The following is a 16686-nucleotide window of genomic DNA, read 5'->3' on the forward strand; positions in this document are numbered from 1 at the left end:
TTGCATTGGCTACACTTACATACCTGTGTGTAAATTTCTCCCAAAACCATCCAGTTTTGAGCAAAGATTATCGAGTATTCCAAGAAGATAAGAAAATCTGGGAGATAAAGGTTACACAACCCACCTTCTCTGAGGCGACGAAGATGTTTAATACCACATAGCCACCCACTTTCGTGAAATCATTCTCCTCAACATTGAAGCAGCTTGTATCAAAGACTAGTGCTGTTACCCAGACTCCTGAACAGAACACAACAACATGCAACTGTGAATGTACTTAAAACCCTGATGGTTGCACCAGCAACTGTGCAAACAACTGAAACAATGGTGACAGGAAGATGTGTTGTCAAGAAGAAAAAAATATACACACACTGTACACTGAAAAAGAGGAACAGAAAAATGTTGCTGTTGAAACAGTCTTACTGCTGTCTCCGACATCCTAGTTGGGAACGAAAAACGACAGGTCAAAAAGATCATATTCAAAACCATCAGACCATGAATTTGGTCCTGTCTTGCCAACCAAATGAAGACAATAGCTACAGTGGTATGGAGGTTGACATGAGGGAACTAGTACGTCCTTCAAGTAACTCCTTCCACCGTCGCTCCACCCCCAATACGCTGCAGTGGAACACAAATGGGTTCAGGAAATGTGGAGGATTGAAACTATATTACAATGGGTCTGTATTAACTCCTCTTCAGTTATTTGATTCATACGAATAGGGTGTGAAGAGCATGACTAGGACTTCATTCAACATGCATAAACAGGAAGGCACAACAACTCTCAATTATTTTCGAGAAAATTGAGTTTGAAAATTTTAGACATGCTTATATATGGTGCACGATTCTACAGCTGAGCAAAGAAGCACGTAGTTTGATAAGTGCAACATCTCTGGATCAAAACTCATTGTCGGTACTCTTCCCTGCCGCCCTGCCCCCCTCCCCTCCCCATTCTCACTTAACTCTTAACAGCAGATACATGTGGTATGCCATGAAATTGTGTGGTGACCGAGAACCATTTATGAAAGTAACGTTTTGTAATAGACACAAGAATTTGACTTTCATTAAAAATCCTGTATGTCACAATAATGCCCATATTTCTATGATCAGTATTGTCCTTATTCATAAGACATAATACCTGTCACAAATGTAGATACAATAATATAAATAATATGATTATACTGATTTGATTCAAAGTTTTTGTACTTCCTTTTTTTAATTTCCAATCCCCATATGAATTTTTTTCTCCTTTTTTCTGGTTAAAGATGTGAAAATAATTAAGTATGAATTAACTACTGATAATTTGCACAGTCATAAACTATTGCTAGAATTATATGGGAATGGAAAAAATAGGCAGCAGCAGGGAGTTCAATCTAAAGCCCTCATGCATTTAAAACTAAGCGCATACCCGCTCAGCTATGAATTATTGGAATATAAGCAACCATACAAAGTATATAAGTAGTCGTAAAATTTTCGAATTTGATTTTCTCAGAAATGGTTTAGAGCTGTGTCTTCCTGTGTACATATGTTGAGGTTCTAAGCATGGTCTACACACCCTGTCAATTTAAATCAAATTGGCAAGGGAAAGTTTGTACAGTCCCCTTGTCAGTGCCTCCAGTACGCAGATTTTGAATTGTCTTAAGCCCCTTAGCTGTATTGCTGCATCCTCCACAAAAAGTATGACTTAAGCGGAGAGAGAACTACAGGATATATGACTATTTTCATAAATAACGCATACCACTCCTCGCCTTTTCTGTACAAACAGTCACTGTCTCCGTGTGTAGGTTGACAGTATGTGCACTCTACTTGCCCCCACTTGAGGTTCTAGATGAAGAGGCTCTCACTGAACTCCTTGCTCATCTCTTCCACCCTTGCTTCCGTGTGGAGATTTTAATGCATTTAATGTACTTTGGGACACTGCAATCATATGCTCCAGGGGTAGAGCCATTTAAGGCCTATTAATCTGTTCAATAGGGGGAAGAGCACACACTTCATTACTGCAATAGGATTGTTAACTGTTATCAATCTCTGGGTGTGCAGTCAAGCCTTCACAAGCATTGCAGTGACTTGCACTCAAGTGATCACGTCTCAATCTGAATTGAAAATGCCATGATGGCTGTACAGTAAGGCAGACTGGATGCTGTGCAGCCAACTTTCTGTATTTGAATTCTGTGGCACTGTCTAAGAATGGGTGAATCATATTGTCAATACAATCCACCATGCTGCTGAAGTATCCATTCCACAATCCAAAGGACATCTAAAATCTCCCTTGGTAGAGTGACAAATGCTGCTACACAGCCAGAGACAGGCAGAAAGTTTGGTGTAGTGTAAGTACCTGTCAGCTGCAGAAAAGCTTCACAGTCTTTCGGGTAACAAGTGTGAAAATCACTAAATTATTAGATGAAGCAAGAAGAGTTTGTGACACCAAGTCCTGAACACCATAAACTGTTCCACCAAAAGTATAGTTGTATAGGTGCCCATCGGGAGAACTTCTGGAAGAAATGGTACATACCCAGTGGCTGCTGTAATGCGGAACAAAGTCTTCAGAGCACCCTGTGGGGCATTTCCCAGACAGTGGTGGGATATTTTGCCAGAGTTAACTGCCACTACCAATCAGAATCAGCCATGCAGTCTGAGGCGCCTTGCCAAGGTTTGCGCGGCTCCCCTGGTAGGAGGCCACTTAGAGGGATGGTTTGGACTTCATTCTCACCCATCTTTGATAATACAACTGCCTCTTGTTTGTAAGAAACCTGGATGTTTCATTATCTGCAACTGATGCTGCATCACCTGGTCACAATAGGGTCCAGTATATAGCTTCTTACAGCACCTCATAGGTCGAAGCAAAGAAATCCTCCTTGCCCTTTTTCACCTTATTTGGATGTCAGGTCACTTTCCCAACTTGCAGATAGGGGCCGTTTTAATTCCAGTCATAAAACGTGCAGAGGACTGTACTTTCCCAAGTAGGTGTCACATGGTTGCCCTCACTGGCTGTGTGGGGAACACCTCAGAGCAAATGATCAGTGATGCTTGTCTGGATCTTAGAATCCAGACAGCTTCTTAATAACTTTCAGTGTGTCTCAAGAGATATTATTCTCTCTCTGATAACTTAGTCCTCCTGGAAGCAACTATACAACAGGCTTTCCTCTACAGGCATCACTTAATATATTTTTTGACATCGAGAAGGGCTTGGATACTACTTGGAAGCAAAATAACCTCAAACAGATCCATGAGTGGGATGTCTTCCCATCTTTATGTGCCCCTTTCTCCCAACACATTTTTTTGAAATACTGAGTTGTTAACATCCTCTGTAATCACTTTAGACAAAATAATGGTGTTCCCCAAGATAGTGTTTTAAGGGTGACTATCTTTGCTATGGCTCGTAATAATATACATTCAACAATAAAAAGTTGTCTAGTGCTCTGTGTGTATGGAGGACTTCTTCATCTTTTGTTCTGTCTATTTTAGCAATTCACGTTGTGCTTTTAACTTTCCTCATCTGCGGGTGAGGGACACGGTTCTTGATTTTAAAAAAGACTGAGGTTTCTAGTCACGTATTTGATTTTAAACTTACCTCATTGCCACACCTAGCAACTTGAAGCACAGTCTCTAAAAGCTCTCAGTATTTTAAAATGTGTTAACCATAAGTTGTAGGGAGCAGACCGAACGTGGCTTGCTTATGAGTGCACGTTGGATGGGTCTGCAAGACCTTCCTACTTAAAAAAAACCAGTTGGCCTAGGTGCACCATGAAGGATTTAGACTGGCTGCTAGGCCTTAGAACCAGTCATATGAGAAAACTCTCTGATGATGCTGATGAACCACCGCTTAACTTCAGGCAGCGACTCCTCATGGTGTGACAATATCCACACCACAGTCATCCACATACCATACAGTTGCTTGCCCACCAATCAGAATACTTTAATAATAGACAGTGAGCAATGAGACCATGTGGGATATATGGAAAAGACTGCCATTTGGAGATGAGTGTGACTGATTTTAAAGTTTTACTTCAGGCTTGGAATAGATCTCTACTGTGGCTCCTGAAGTGGCTGAGAATTATTTTAGATTTTACTAATTGTAAGAACGATCACATTACAGATTTATCCTTTAAATCTACTTTATCTACTGTTTTCAAAAGGCATTACAGTTTTAAAGTAGTGTGCACTAATAATTCAGTGCAGGGAGACTTCTGAGGCTATTCAATAATGTTACCTGGCTGTGTCTACAGGACTCGCCACCAAAATGAATACACTGTATTTACTGCAGGGCTCCCTTGATGCTGAAGGCACTGGAGCAGATGAGTTTCTCATTTTCCACCCTTAGTGCTCCACAAGCATTGCAACAAATGTAACTAGTAGAGAAAATGATATAAACAATACAGGACAAACTACTACTTCTTTAGCAGAAGTAAGGGAAGTGCTGGATACCAGGGGCATTGGGAGAAGTTTGTGAAATGAGCAAACAGCCAGGAGTGAACATGACATGAAACAGTGTCCATTCCCGTGCATGATGTCATTTTGTTGTTGAGTAAGAGAGTTACAACTATGGCAGGAGGAGTGCCCGATCACGAGGGACAGTAAATTGTGGCTGGTGAAGCCAACTACCTGGCCATTGCATACCTCATACTGGTGTCTCCATTGGGATGAAGTAACCCTAACCTGTCTCGAAATAGGGCCCTGGCCCCCAGCAGCTCTGTCCCCTGACACATGGCTTCGTACTCTAATGAGTGGAGTGCACCCTCCCTCTGCCCCTCCCCCTCCCCTGCTCCCCATTTGTGATGTCTGTGACACACAACTCCTCATACACCACATTTTAACCAAGTGCATATATTGTGAGGGGAGGGCAGAAGTGAATTTAGGTGGAGATATGCCCTCTATTGTAGGTATGATGAGACAAGTGTGGTAACACTTTTAAAAATTTTGTGGTGTCTGGACTCCAGCCTAACCTTCCAGACTGAAGGTTTAGTATGTTGCATGGTGGCTGGCACATTCTTTTCATCCCAGCGATTAAACAGCCACAGGTATCTGAAGTACTATTTTAATTCTTTCTGCTGCTTTTACTTTTTTTATTGTAAGTTTTAGAACGGACAGTGTGTTTGATTTGTGTGTGTGTGTGTGTGTGTGTGTGTGTGTGTGTGTGTGTGTGTGATTCTTAGCAGTCTTTATTTTTTAAAATGCATTTGAAGTTTTATTATTCTGCCATTTTTATCTACTCTTTTGTCATAAAATTTTAGTACAGGTGCTAAAAGCTTTGCTTCTGTGCATGCTTTTGCTATCCACTGTTCGGTGGCATATTCTGGCAAACCCATGCCTCATCACAAGTCCTTGTTTAAAAGAAATAGTATTCCTTCGTACACAAAGTGATTTCAGGGTCACTGAGATGTCTTTCGTAACCTTCCTTTGTGCCTCACTAAGGGAATTGGACCATGCATAGCCAATGTGAGAATAATGTGAGCTATCCCTGCACTTAACTCATCGCCAATGAAGTCTCAAGGACAGCTAAATGCTGTGTACCTCCGCAGGCTTCCAAAGTGCTATAATGCCATCATTAGTAATGCTTTAATGTGCTTGAGGTTCATAAGGTTTGTTTCCAACAGCGTCATAACCACTGCAAAATGTTTGGTCCAGTCCAGACAATTGTGTTCCAGTCAGTATGTCATGTGCAAACATTCTTTACACTCTGGCCAAAATATTTTGAGTTTTGTAGCTTTAACTGGTCCGCTGCTCTTGGTCTTGCGGTAGTGTTCTCGCTTCCTGAGCATGGGGTCCCGGGTTCGAATCCCGGTGGGGTCAGTTATTTTCCCTGCCTTGAGATGACTGGATGTTGTTGTGTCATCATCATCATCATCATCATCATTCATCCCCATTATGGTCAGAGGAAGGCAATGGCAAACCACCTCCACTAGGATCTTGCCTAGTACGGCGGTGCAGGTCTCCCGCATCGTTCCCCTATGCTCTGTCACCAAGTATGGGACTTCATCATCATCAACTTTAACTGATAGTAAAACAAGTAAGGCATTGCTAAATGGAGGTATGTAAATTGCGCACACTCAATTTAGTTACTGACGATAAAACATCTGCTGGTGTACACCAAAAATGCTTGGCCAATTCCAGGTAATTGCTCACATCCTAAGAACCACGTATTTCTGATGTCTCTTTCCATGACCAAGCCATGCAAGTTCTTTTGAATTGTTCCTGTTGGTGACTTTTTCTAGATTATGTAGCATTTTTGAAAGTGCGAAGGGCACAGAAACTGTACTTATTGCTAAGTTATGTCTTTTGTATTAGGCAAACTGTACTCTAATTGTATTGCTAGCCTTTTGCATTGGACAGTGTTAAATACATTGTTAGATAAGGATATGAAACTGGTGGTGACATTTGTGTACACAACTAGACCCACATTAAAATTATGGACATTCCAGTATGAAAGCAATAAACAAAAGCAAAGAAAAGCAACCACAGTTTGTTGCTGATTGATGCACGGTGGATAATCACTTGATTGTGGCCACATATCAAACAGTTTAAGTTGAGTAGTTGCCTTTCCTCATTGTGTGTTGAACCAAACCCCTTACTTGGTCACCAAATTGCCATGGCCTCACAAAGTGAAAATTTTTCGTGCTGATCATGGTTGTGATAACTGATAATATTATTCACATTATGAAAAATGGTTCATATATTTAATTAAGGTAACCAGAATTAATGTTATTAGTTGTGAACGAGCGTATTGCTTCATGTAAAGTATAATTGACGATTCCAAAGAAGTGTAGTGGGTTGTGTGGTAATTATTGGGCTTTGTACTGTACCTTATTGAAGTTTTTGTAACTGTGTTGATATTGTTCTTGTAGTTCTGCAGCCTGCTGTACCAAGGGATATTCATACGTCTTCGGTGCTCAAACAAAAGAAAGACTATTATGAAATCTTAGGTGTTCCTCGAAATGCATCTTCAAGGGAAATTAAAGCAGCATATTACAAATTAGCGAAACGGTACCATCCAGATACGAACAAAACTGATCCTGATGCAGGAAAAAAATTCCATGAGGTATCAGAGGCATATGAGGTAAGACATTAAGTCACCATTATTTTTTAACAGATCTACTTATGATTGGCAATGATGACTTTTTAAATTAATGTGACTTTACTGTAAATCACTTTGTTCATTAACTGGTTCCATGTAACTCTTGTCTTTCATCATTTATTTATTCCTAAAGAAAATAACCTAACCAAGGATGTTTCAAATGTTACACAAATCAAATGTCTCCATGCTAAAGCTGTTTGATGGATACCATTTTTGCCATAACCTAAGGATGGCATTAATAGGTTACATTTTGGCAAAGAACAAAGAAACTAAGATTATAATAAAGTAAAATTATTTGAATTGTGATGTTTTTGCTGTGTGACAACTGCTCCATTAAATTTGGGACTGCAGCGACATACACTGTATTTTTTCTTCTAATATTTGGCCATATAGCCTGCCTTACAGCAGTCTTCAGACACTGAAGCTATAGCACTTACGTTCCATTGTTTTAAATGACAGTTACACAAGACCAGAGGTTGGTGCCAAAGAGTATGCAAAAACTAAACCTGAGGCTACACAGTTGATCCATCCTGGGATGTCATTGTATCATTATTAGCAGCACTTTAGTGATATCTTTGTGAGTTTATTAAAGAAAGCACCAGGTTCCATGATTTTTCAGGGTTGAAACTGCTATCCCTGTTAGTTAAATTGTTTACCAAACAAATTTCAGCTGTTTCTTTCACCATCAAAATGAAATTAACTCGGCACTAGAATTTAGTCATTACCATACTGCGTAGGGTGACTGGTGTTTGTGCAGTGCTCTGCCACAGCCAATTTACTTGGCTGTATAAGCTGGGTGTACCTATATTGTTCCATGCATCTTTCATACACTCTTGAGTCATCCGCCCAGAGAATGAAAGGCCACACTAGCAGGGGACCTTGTAAACCACTGTCTTTCATAGTCTTAAGTCATCTTTGATGGAACCCAAAAGTGCTTCTGTCTTCAGTGGAAGGTAAAAAGTCACTTTGTGTGTTTGGTGAGACTCTTAACCTATATTTAGTGACAGATTTCCCACATATGACTGGAATACCGTGGATTTAACTCACTCTCTCTCTCTCTCTCTCTCTCTCTCTCTCTCTCTCTCTCTCTCTCTCTCTCTCTCTCTGACTTCTTATTCCTTATGTTCACCTTAGGTTTCAACCTTGTTAAGACATTTTGTGGCATCAACATATGTTTTATTTAATAATGAATTTTGTGAACAAAGTGATGGTGTCACCATAGGTAGTCCCTTGTCGCCCTTGGTGGCCATTTGGTTTATGGAGGAGGACTTTGAGGGAAAGACACAGTATTTTGGAGATTGTTGATGATATGTTTGTATTGTGGCCCCTTGTAAGAGTAAGTTACAAGAATTTTTAAACCATCTAAATTCAGTTCATGAAAAAATTCAATTTGCAGTGGGTATCAAAAAAGGAGGGAATCTTCCATTTCTGAAAGTTAAGTTCATTGCAAAGTTGATGGTACCTTGGAACATGCAGCTTATCAGAAGCCAACTTGTGCAGTCTTATATTTACATGTAAATAGGTACCACTACCCTTTGTAGATGATGAGTGTCCTCAGAACTTTGATTCACAGAGCCCATAACATTGATGATGAGAGCAGACTGCAGGATGAGCGTCTACACTTAAAAAGAGTTTTTGAAGCAAGTGCAGATCTGTAACACACCATGAATAAGGTGGATACAGGAAACTAGGAACAAGACATAAGTTAAATCCATGGCTTTCCTGCTGTATATGGGAAACCATTAAAAATAGGTTGAATTCTCACCAAGGACAAAGTGAAAACGATTTTTCATCCTCCACTAAAGACAACAGCACTTTTTGGTTCTGTCAGAAATGACTTGAAGTTCAGTAGGGCTGGAGTTAACTAGTTTCCCTGTGAATGTGGGCTTTCTTACATAGGGCGAACAACTTGTACAGTCCATGCAAGACGCATAGAGCATGGTAGGTACTGCCAGCTCTTACGCCCCAGTAAATTGGCTGTGGCAGAGCACTGCATTGACACTGGTCACTCTGTGAAGTAGGAATATTTCAAAATTCTAATGTTGACTTCAACTGAGGTGCTCTTTCGCTTTCAGCTAATAAAATCAGTGTTAAAATTTGAGGTCAGAACAGCAGAGGGCTGGACAAATGTGCAACGTAGAAGACATTTTGGCTGGAACACATGTCTAAGGGGTGTTTATATATCGTTCCATTTATCACCCTTTGGCCAACTTGGCTGTAGAATTTTTAGGATTTTTTCTGAGTTTTCTAGCAATTGATGAGATTTTCAAAACAGGGCAACATTTGTAAATAAAATTAATAAAATAAGATGGTTGAGTAACCGAAGACAAGTATTTATCAAGATTGAACAAATGTTATTTTATTAAATGAAACTGAATTCACCTGAAAATGGTGGCCTCACAATAAAAGAAATAAGGCAAAGAGTTTTTACAAGAATATCCTGTCAGGAATGTTCATATAAGTGTAGTAAAGATAGCAGTACATTATATCTGATCAAAGCAAGCTCAACAAAGCATCCATCACAAGTGGTGACTCAGTTTCGAAGTCCAGAAGCACCTTAACTTCATGAGAATCGGAAATTAAAGATCATTAATTAATTCTGTAGTAATTGAAAAGCATTAATACAACTGCCCGAAAATATCTATTTAGTTTCTCATCAGTGCTTGTAGTTCATGAGAAATTAATTTAAGCAGGCTTTAGTTCACTGCAGCACATTGACACACTGCAAAATGTAATGCTTCAGTGTCAAACATCCATCAAAAATTAAAGCTCCGACAGTCTGTGAAGAGCTATCTGCCACAAATGATGAATCAGAAGAAGAGTTCAACACAGTCTAAAATTTGAAGTCTTTCACACTCTGTGGTTAATACGCTGCACAAAATCTCTCAGGAGCACTGGTTATTCTGAAGTCACCACCAAGACTGTTATCATGAGTGAGGCTCTAAATAAGCAATTGAAATTAATTTGACAAAGAATTTAATGAAAGGAGATACAAATTTCAACCTGGATAAATTGTGGCCTCCTGCACTTTCTTTAATAAACTCGCAGAGACATTGCTACAGTGTAGCTAGTAATACTTTTATTTGTGCAGCTGCCAGTGGCTCACGCCCATGTGCAGAGCTGAAGTTGCATTTGAGCAGTGCCGTCTCCTGCTTCTGGCTACTTGGAGTGTGGTTGTTAGCTGTTTATATGCAGTGAACATAAGCTGTCAGAATCTACCAGAAAATATTTTTCTGGCACCCCAACGTACATTAACGTAATTGTGGAAGGCTGCAATAATAGAGGGTGTCCCACTCAAACCTCCCTGATTTCAAAGACCCAATGGAAAATGCACCACATTGTAGAGCATCTCAAAGAATTTATTTATTTATCACCAATACATCTCTACATGTGAACTGTTTGTAGCACGAAGAATATCGAGTCTAAATTCAATTTCTTGCCAAGTTCTTTGTAACATTTCCTCTGTTACTGTTGCAATCGCATTAGTGATACGATGTCAAAATGTAGGAATCTTGTTCACTTTGGTCACGTACATGTGGTCCTCATGAGTCCCCACATGAAGAAATCAAGGGGCGTAATGTCGGGTGAGCGTCATGGCCAGGCAATGGGTCATCTGCGTCTGATCCAACGATTGGGAAATTTCTTATCTAGGAACTTTCAAACAGACGTTGACCAATGACGCGGAGCTCCATCTTGTTGAAAAATGATTTTGGGTTGCAAGTCTTGTATTTGAGGGTACGCAAACTGCTCCAATATGTCCAGATACACTGACCCATTTACTGTTTGTTCCGTAAAGAAGAATAGTCCAACAATCCTGTCGTGCATTAGCCTGCACCAGAAGTTTAGTTCAGGGCTATCGCGAACATGTTCAATGACAACATGCAGATTTTGCAAACCCCAAATCCAAACATTATGCCTTTTGACCCTTCCTGGTAGATGAAAGGTTGCCCCATTTGAGAATAAACATCTTTCCAGGAAGCTGACATCCATATCAATACGCTGCAGCATATCCGCAGCAAATTGTTGTCGGCGTGGTTTGTCGTTCGGCGTCAGATGTTGCAGGCTTTGTACTTTGTAAGCACACATACAAAGACGCTGGTGAACTACACAATGCAATGTTGATCAGGGTACATCAAGTTGCCTAGATGCTTGACGAATTGACTTATGTGGGCTTCTGAGAAATGTTTGTCTGATGTCCTCCACTGCCTCCTGTGAAACTCCGTAACATGCACCACCAGAATGTTTCAGAACACTCCCTGTTGCCAGAAACTTCCTTTTTACCATTCCTTAATTGTTTTCACACCAGGTGGATCATATTCATACACACGGCGATAATTTCTTTGCACAGAAATTGGCGATTTTGTTTCTGCAAATCACACTACTGCTAGTGGGCACTCTTGTGGAGTTGCCATTTTCACTTCATGCGACCATGCTGCACTCTGGTGACATTACTTGGCACTTCTGATGTGGGAATATAAATTCTATGAGATGCTCTACAATGTGGTGCATTTTTCACTGTCATATCTACTGTGGTTTTTTCCTCCTGGGTCCTTGAAATTGGGAGATTTAACTGGGACACCCTGTATGTTATTAGTTTGTTTCTAATTTGCTTTTATTTACAAGTTATTAGCAGTGTTAATCCTCTTGTAGAACATTGAGCTCTCTCTCTCTCTCTCTCTCTCTCTCTCTCTCTCTCTCTCTATCAAAACATACATTTTGACATCTGTCAGGTACCTTTTCTAGGCTTTGCATGATTTCTGCTTTAAATTTACAGAATGCCATCCCTTGGTAAATTGTAGACTGAGAGAATACTGTGTTTTGTCATTGTAATACATTTTCCTTTGTTGATACATATTATATTTTGTGAAAACTTATTTTACAGCCTTACATGCCTCACTTTTATCTTGAAATAATTATTTAATGAGATAGATAAAAAATCTATTCACCAAGCGATGGCAGAAGACACACATAAGACGGTTGTAATTGGCGGGGTTTTGGGGACAGTGGCTCCTTCTTCAGGCAGAAGGGCTGAAGGGGAAGGAAAAGGGATGAAGGAAAAGGACTGGAGAGGTCTAGGAAAAGGGGTAGATTTCGGGAAAGTCACCCAGAACTGCAGGTCGGGGTGGACTTACCGTACGGGGTGAGGAGGAGAGTCTTTCCTTCTCATCCTGTATGGTAAGTCTTCTCTGACCCGCAGTTGAGTTAAGCATTGCTTTTCTCAGTACTGGTATTCAGATTGTAACACTGAAACTGACAAACTCTGCAATTTAGTTTTGGAATGATGGAATACAGTAGGGCATAAAAATAAATTTGGGCTTGACAAGTAGTGCTACAGGTGGCTGAGTGATGGAATTCCAAGCAGAAGTGGGGGCAAGAAGTGTTTGAGCAGCACAGACACCAGGCAAGCATAGGGTTCATACGTCGTCATACCTGTGCACATGCAGTAACGCCTATTTTTTGTCACTTGAAAGGAGCTTTATGGCAGCCGCTCAAACAAACCTGATACTTCTTCATCACAGGATGTATTGACCATGTAACCGAAGATTCAATTGATGCACACTCTTTGCCATTGGTCAGCCCCTCTGGCACTTCTGTACGTGTGGTTTGAAACAAGTGCTGTAACTTCAGTCTGTCAGCTTGTTCTAAAGATGACCGAAAGGTGTCTGGCCAAAAAATTAGAACAAATAAAGAACTCCAAAAGAGATAATGTGACTGCAATCCCAAAATGTATGGTAGGGATGGAAGAGGAGTTTGTCAAAGTTCTAAGCAACTTGGTGAGAAATGGCCAGGTTTTATCTACAGATACTGAAGAGCTAAGAAGTGAGAAATAATATTTCATTACTATTAGACAAAAATTTGCCATGTATAAAGCAATCACAAGATAGGAGAAAGATAAACAAAAACAAAAACCGGACAAGTATGAGTAGTAACTTCTCGGGCACAATGGCCTGGTGCAGGTCTTTCTATTGGATGGCACTTCGGCGACTTGTGTGCTCCCGACCTATCCCAGTGGCTGGGGAAAGGGGATGTACAGTCTTTCTGAATATTGAAATATGTGAAATAGTTGGTCAAATCTTGCATTGACTTAGAAGTTTAACTTTTTTACACTACCAAGGGACCATAGACCTTAGTGTTTGACATGAATTTCTACTTGATATCTATATCTTTTTCTGGGAAAAAGGGGGTGACAACAAATGGACAAACAGATGGGCAACAAATGGCCAAATATGTCATACTTCAGGGATTTTCATGTATCACTGTATTATTTACTCAAAAGGACAATTTTAAAAATCTTGAAGCTGTGGAATAATTCTATTCTTGACATTCTGGAATATTGAGGATTAGCCTACATTAGCATAAATTTAGGTGAAACTATATTTTCTTTCCCCACTCCCTGTCTCCTAGGTCTACACAGTGGTATCAGTCTCTTCACCATTCCATAACCACAAAATTTTATGATTGGTTCTTTCCAAACACTCGTTAATGTATACAATCAGCTCAGGTCATTTTTAGAATGTTTTGGTGAATATATGGTAGAAGTTATTTGGTAATCTCGTTGCTCAATATAATGACCTGCATGATTAATTTTCATTTGTTAATTTTATGGTATTCTTAGCAAATCCTTGGAAAAGAGGGGGGGGGGGGGGGGGGGGAGAGAAGCCACTGTGAGTTTTGAAGCAAGCTTTGAGGTTTTTTAGCAGTATTGTAAAGTGTATGTCTGCAGTATCATGCAGTTCTTACAAAAATAAAAAAATCATCATTTATCAACGAACTGTTACACTTCTGTAGCACAGACATGCACTTAACTAGAACATGTAAGAAATTTGCAGCTGGTCATGTTACATTAAACACTGTACAAAATTGTTTCATTAAAGTCTGACTGACATTTTGTTTTCTGCACTGAAATCATGAGTGTTTAAATATGGACTCATTAGGGGCCGAAAATATTAACTGTCTTGCTATTGACAGTGATTGGACTTGACATAAACACAAGGCATTGTTATTAAGTAGTTCAGTACACCTAGAGCACAATGAGGGATGAACCACTGTGTTTTGGTTTGCAGCTTTATATTGGAGAGGTTTCAGATTTACTCTTGGTTTAATGCAATGGTTGCCAGTGTGTGAGCTAAACACAACCACAGAGGTGAAAATTTTTTTCTACATGTTTTTGTTTATATGCCTTCCTTTTTCCACATTTGCAGTTATACAAGGGTCATTCTATGTCAAATCACCCAGATGTTGCAGAATTTGTAACCCTCCATCTCAGATTTTCATGAAACTTTGTATATTAGCTTATAACCATAACATAAGAACTTCGGGAAATTCTTTTTTGTCTCAGATTAAAACTTTTTTTATTTTATTTTGAATTTTCATTATAGTTATGTTCTGATAATTTGGTTCTGTGAGAATGTCCATTCAAAGTGGTACATATACTCATAACTCAGGTGTGTATGAAGCTTTTGATTTTGAATTTTTTCAGAAGTTAAGAGAGGCTTTCATTTAAAAGAATGTATTTATTTAAGCAGTAAAGTTACAAAGAAAATTACAAAAAATATTAATGTACGATAGGTCCAATTCCTAAGCAAAAAGGAGGTAAAGATTGTCACTTATTTTTACCAAAATGATGGATGTACTCGAATGTTACCAAGAGCAAAAGATAAAGTTAGCACTCAATGTGTATGCCACCTAAGGAAACTATAATATTGTTTTAAATGAGAGAACCCAAACATTAACGTCGGTTTTTTAAAATTTTGTTCACTAAGATCAAAGTGGTTGTATTTTAGCTTGTGCTGCAGGCACTAATTCAGTGTGTGTCTGGTATCCACTTAAATGTAAAACTGCTTTTCGATGCGGACACATTCAAGAAACATATAAAGAACTTATAAAATTTCTTGTATGTGACTCAGTAAACTACGACTGCATTCTTAACCACTGTGATTATTGCTCCGATGATGAAAATTAGAATTTTTGACATATAGATGATGATGATGATGATGATGATGATGATATTGACTACAGAAAGTGGATTAACACGAATCATCGGACTGAATTCGTAAAGCAATCTGAAATTATTGATGAATACAGTGATTTTTCAGTAACAAAATGACGGGTGCTTAAACCACACTCATTTATCTCTAAGTGTCAAGCAAGTATCCTGAAAAATATGAAAGAAAAATCTAACCCCAGAAAAAGCAGTGCTGTTAGTTGACTGTCGAAAACTAGTTATGTAATTCAGAATGAAATCCAGAGTTACCACTGGGCAAGAAGCAGCTGTATAATCCATCCTGTTTGTGTTTATGTGATAAATGAGGAAAATAAATTGATAATAGCAAAACATTGCTTTATAAGTGATGATATGGACCACAATGTAGGATTTGTAAATACTGTTCAGAAAGAAATGGTTCGGTAGTTGCTTGAACATTGCCCACAAGTCAAGAAGCTGCATTATTTCACTGATGGGTGTGCTGCTCAATAAAAAAGTATTAAAAGCTTTAAAAACTTGTTTGAACAGAAAAAATTATTTTTCCAATGACACTAAACTTTCATTTTTGTTACTAGCCATCTGTGTATGATGGATTGGGAGGAATGGAAAAACGTATATTGAGAAAAGCTATTCTTCAATTAGAAGATTTGCCTTCATCTAGAATCTATTGAAGGAGGAGATGTTGAACTACTCTTTTTTCCACCCACCTGGACTGTCAGTGTCGTTCTTTTGGTCTGAGAAGGAAGACTCTTGTTTTGTGCCTTTGGTAAATATTTTTTGTACTGTTGGTGTACCTGAATCAAGCACATTATGAAGAATGCACTACTTCAGTATGAAGTTAACAGAGTCTAACTTCTCACATGGATTCGAAACAGAGATGTTATTTAAACTTTCACGTGAGAACTCCAAGGATCTTCACTGCTCAACGTTAACGTTTTAAGTTCAAACATTTGTCTGCATAGAATAAAGGTCATTTAAAAATGCTCAATTAATACTGCTAAATAAAGTTGATAATAGTAATGAAAATATTTCAATGAAAATTTTAACTTTTGGCTCTGTGCTTTTTTGTTGTAACAAAACGTGAGACATGTAATAAGGCTTAGCAGTCTACGTGATGTGCTTTAAAAGATCTTCTGATCATTGTTGCAAATACTTTAATATATAAATGAAAATACTATGTCTGTCAAAACCGTGCTGTTTTTTGTTTCTAATCATGTCGTATTTGAGTTTCAATAACAAACTGGGCAGATAACATTTCTGTCTAAAAGTGCTGTGAATATTGAAGAAGTCATTGTTTGGGCCATAACAATTTGAGTTGATTTTCTATATTATCAGAAGTTGAACGGAGTTATTAAATTCTTTTTCCGACCATGATGTGGAAAGTTAGCTAATAAATGCAATCAAACTGGGAGGCTTCAGATACAGTCTAAGCTTTCTGAAAACTTTACCATATTTTCCTTCAAAAACAGTTTAAAACATATGGAAGAAATTGTACACCAGTTATTACCATACCAAGAGTAATAAGTAAAAAAATTCATGAAAATCTGAGGCAGTGGGTGGCAGGCCCAGATGAACTTTGCTAGGGAGGAACCGTTGTTCATCAAAGTAAAAAGTTTTTTTATTTCTGATTTATTTG

At 38.8% G+C, this 16686-nt stretch overlaps 1 protein-coding gene across 3 annotated transcripts in view; it reads left to right on the top strand.

Moving 5' to 3' along the window:
- The window catches only part of LOC124789544 (protein tumorous imaginal discs, mitochondrial-like), a 110126-nt gene that overhangs the window by 15933 nt on the left and 77507 nt on the right, over window positions 1–16686 (top strand). For all 3 annotated transcript variants that reach the window (XM_047256943.1, XM_047256941.1, XM_047256942.1), the window contains exon 2: window positions 6837–7048. In XM_047256943.1, coding sequence (XP_047112899.1) covers window positions 6837–7048 — 212 coding nt within the window. The remainder of the gene's footprint in view (window positions 1–6836; window positions 7049–16686) is intronic.

The sequence above is a fragment of the Schistocerca piceifrons genome, chromosome 3, assembly GCF_021461385.2.
Source record: "Schistocerca piceifrons isolate TAMUIC-IGC-003096 chromosome 3, iqSchPice1.1, whole genome shotgun sequence".
NCBI lineage: Eukaryota > Metazoa > Arthropoda > Insecta > Orthoptera > Acrididae > Schistocerca > Schistocerca piceifrons.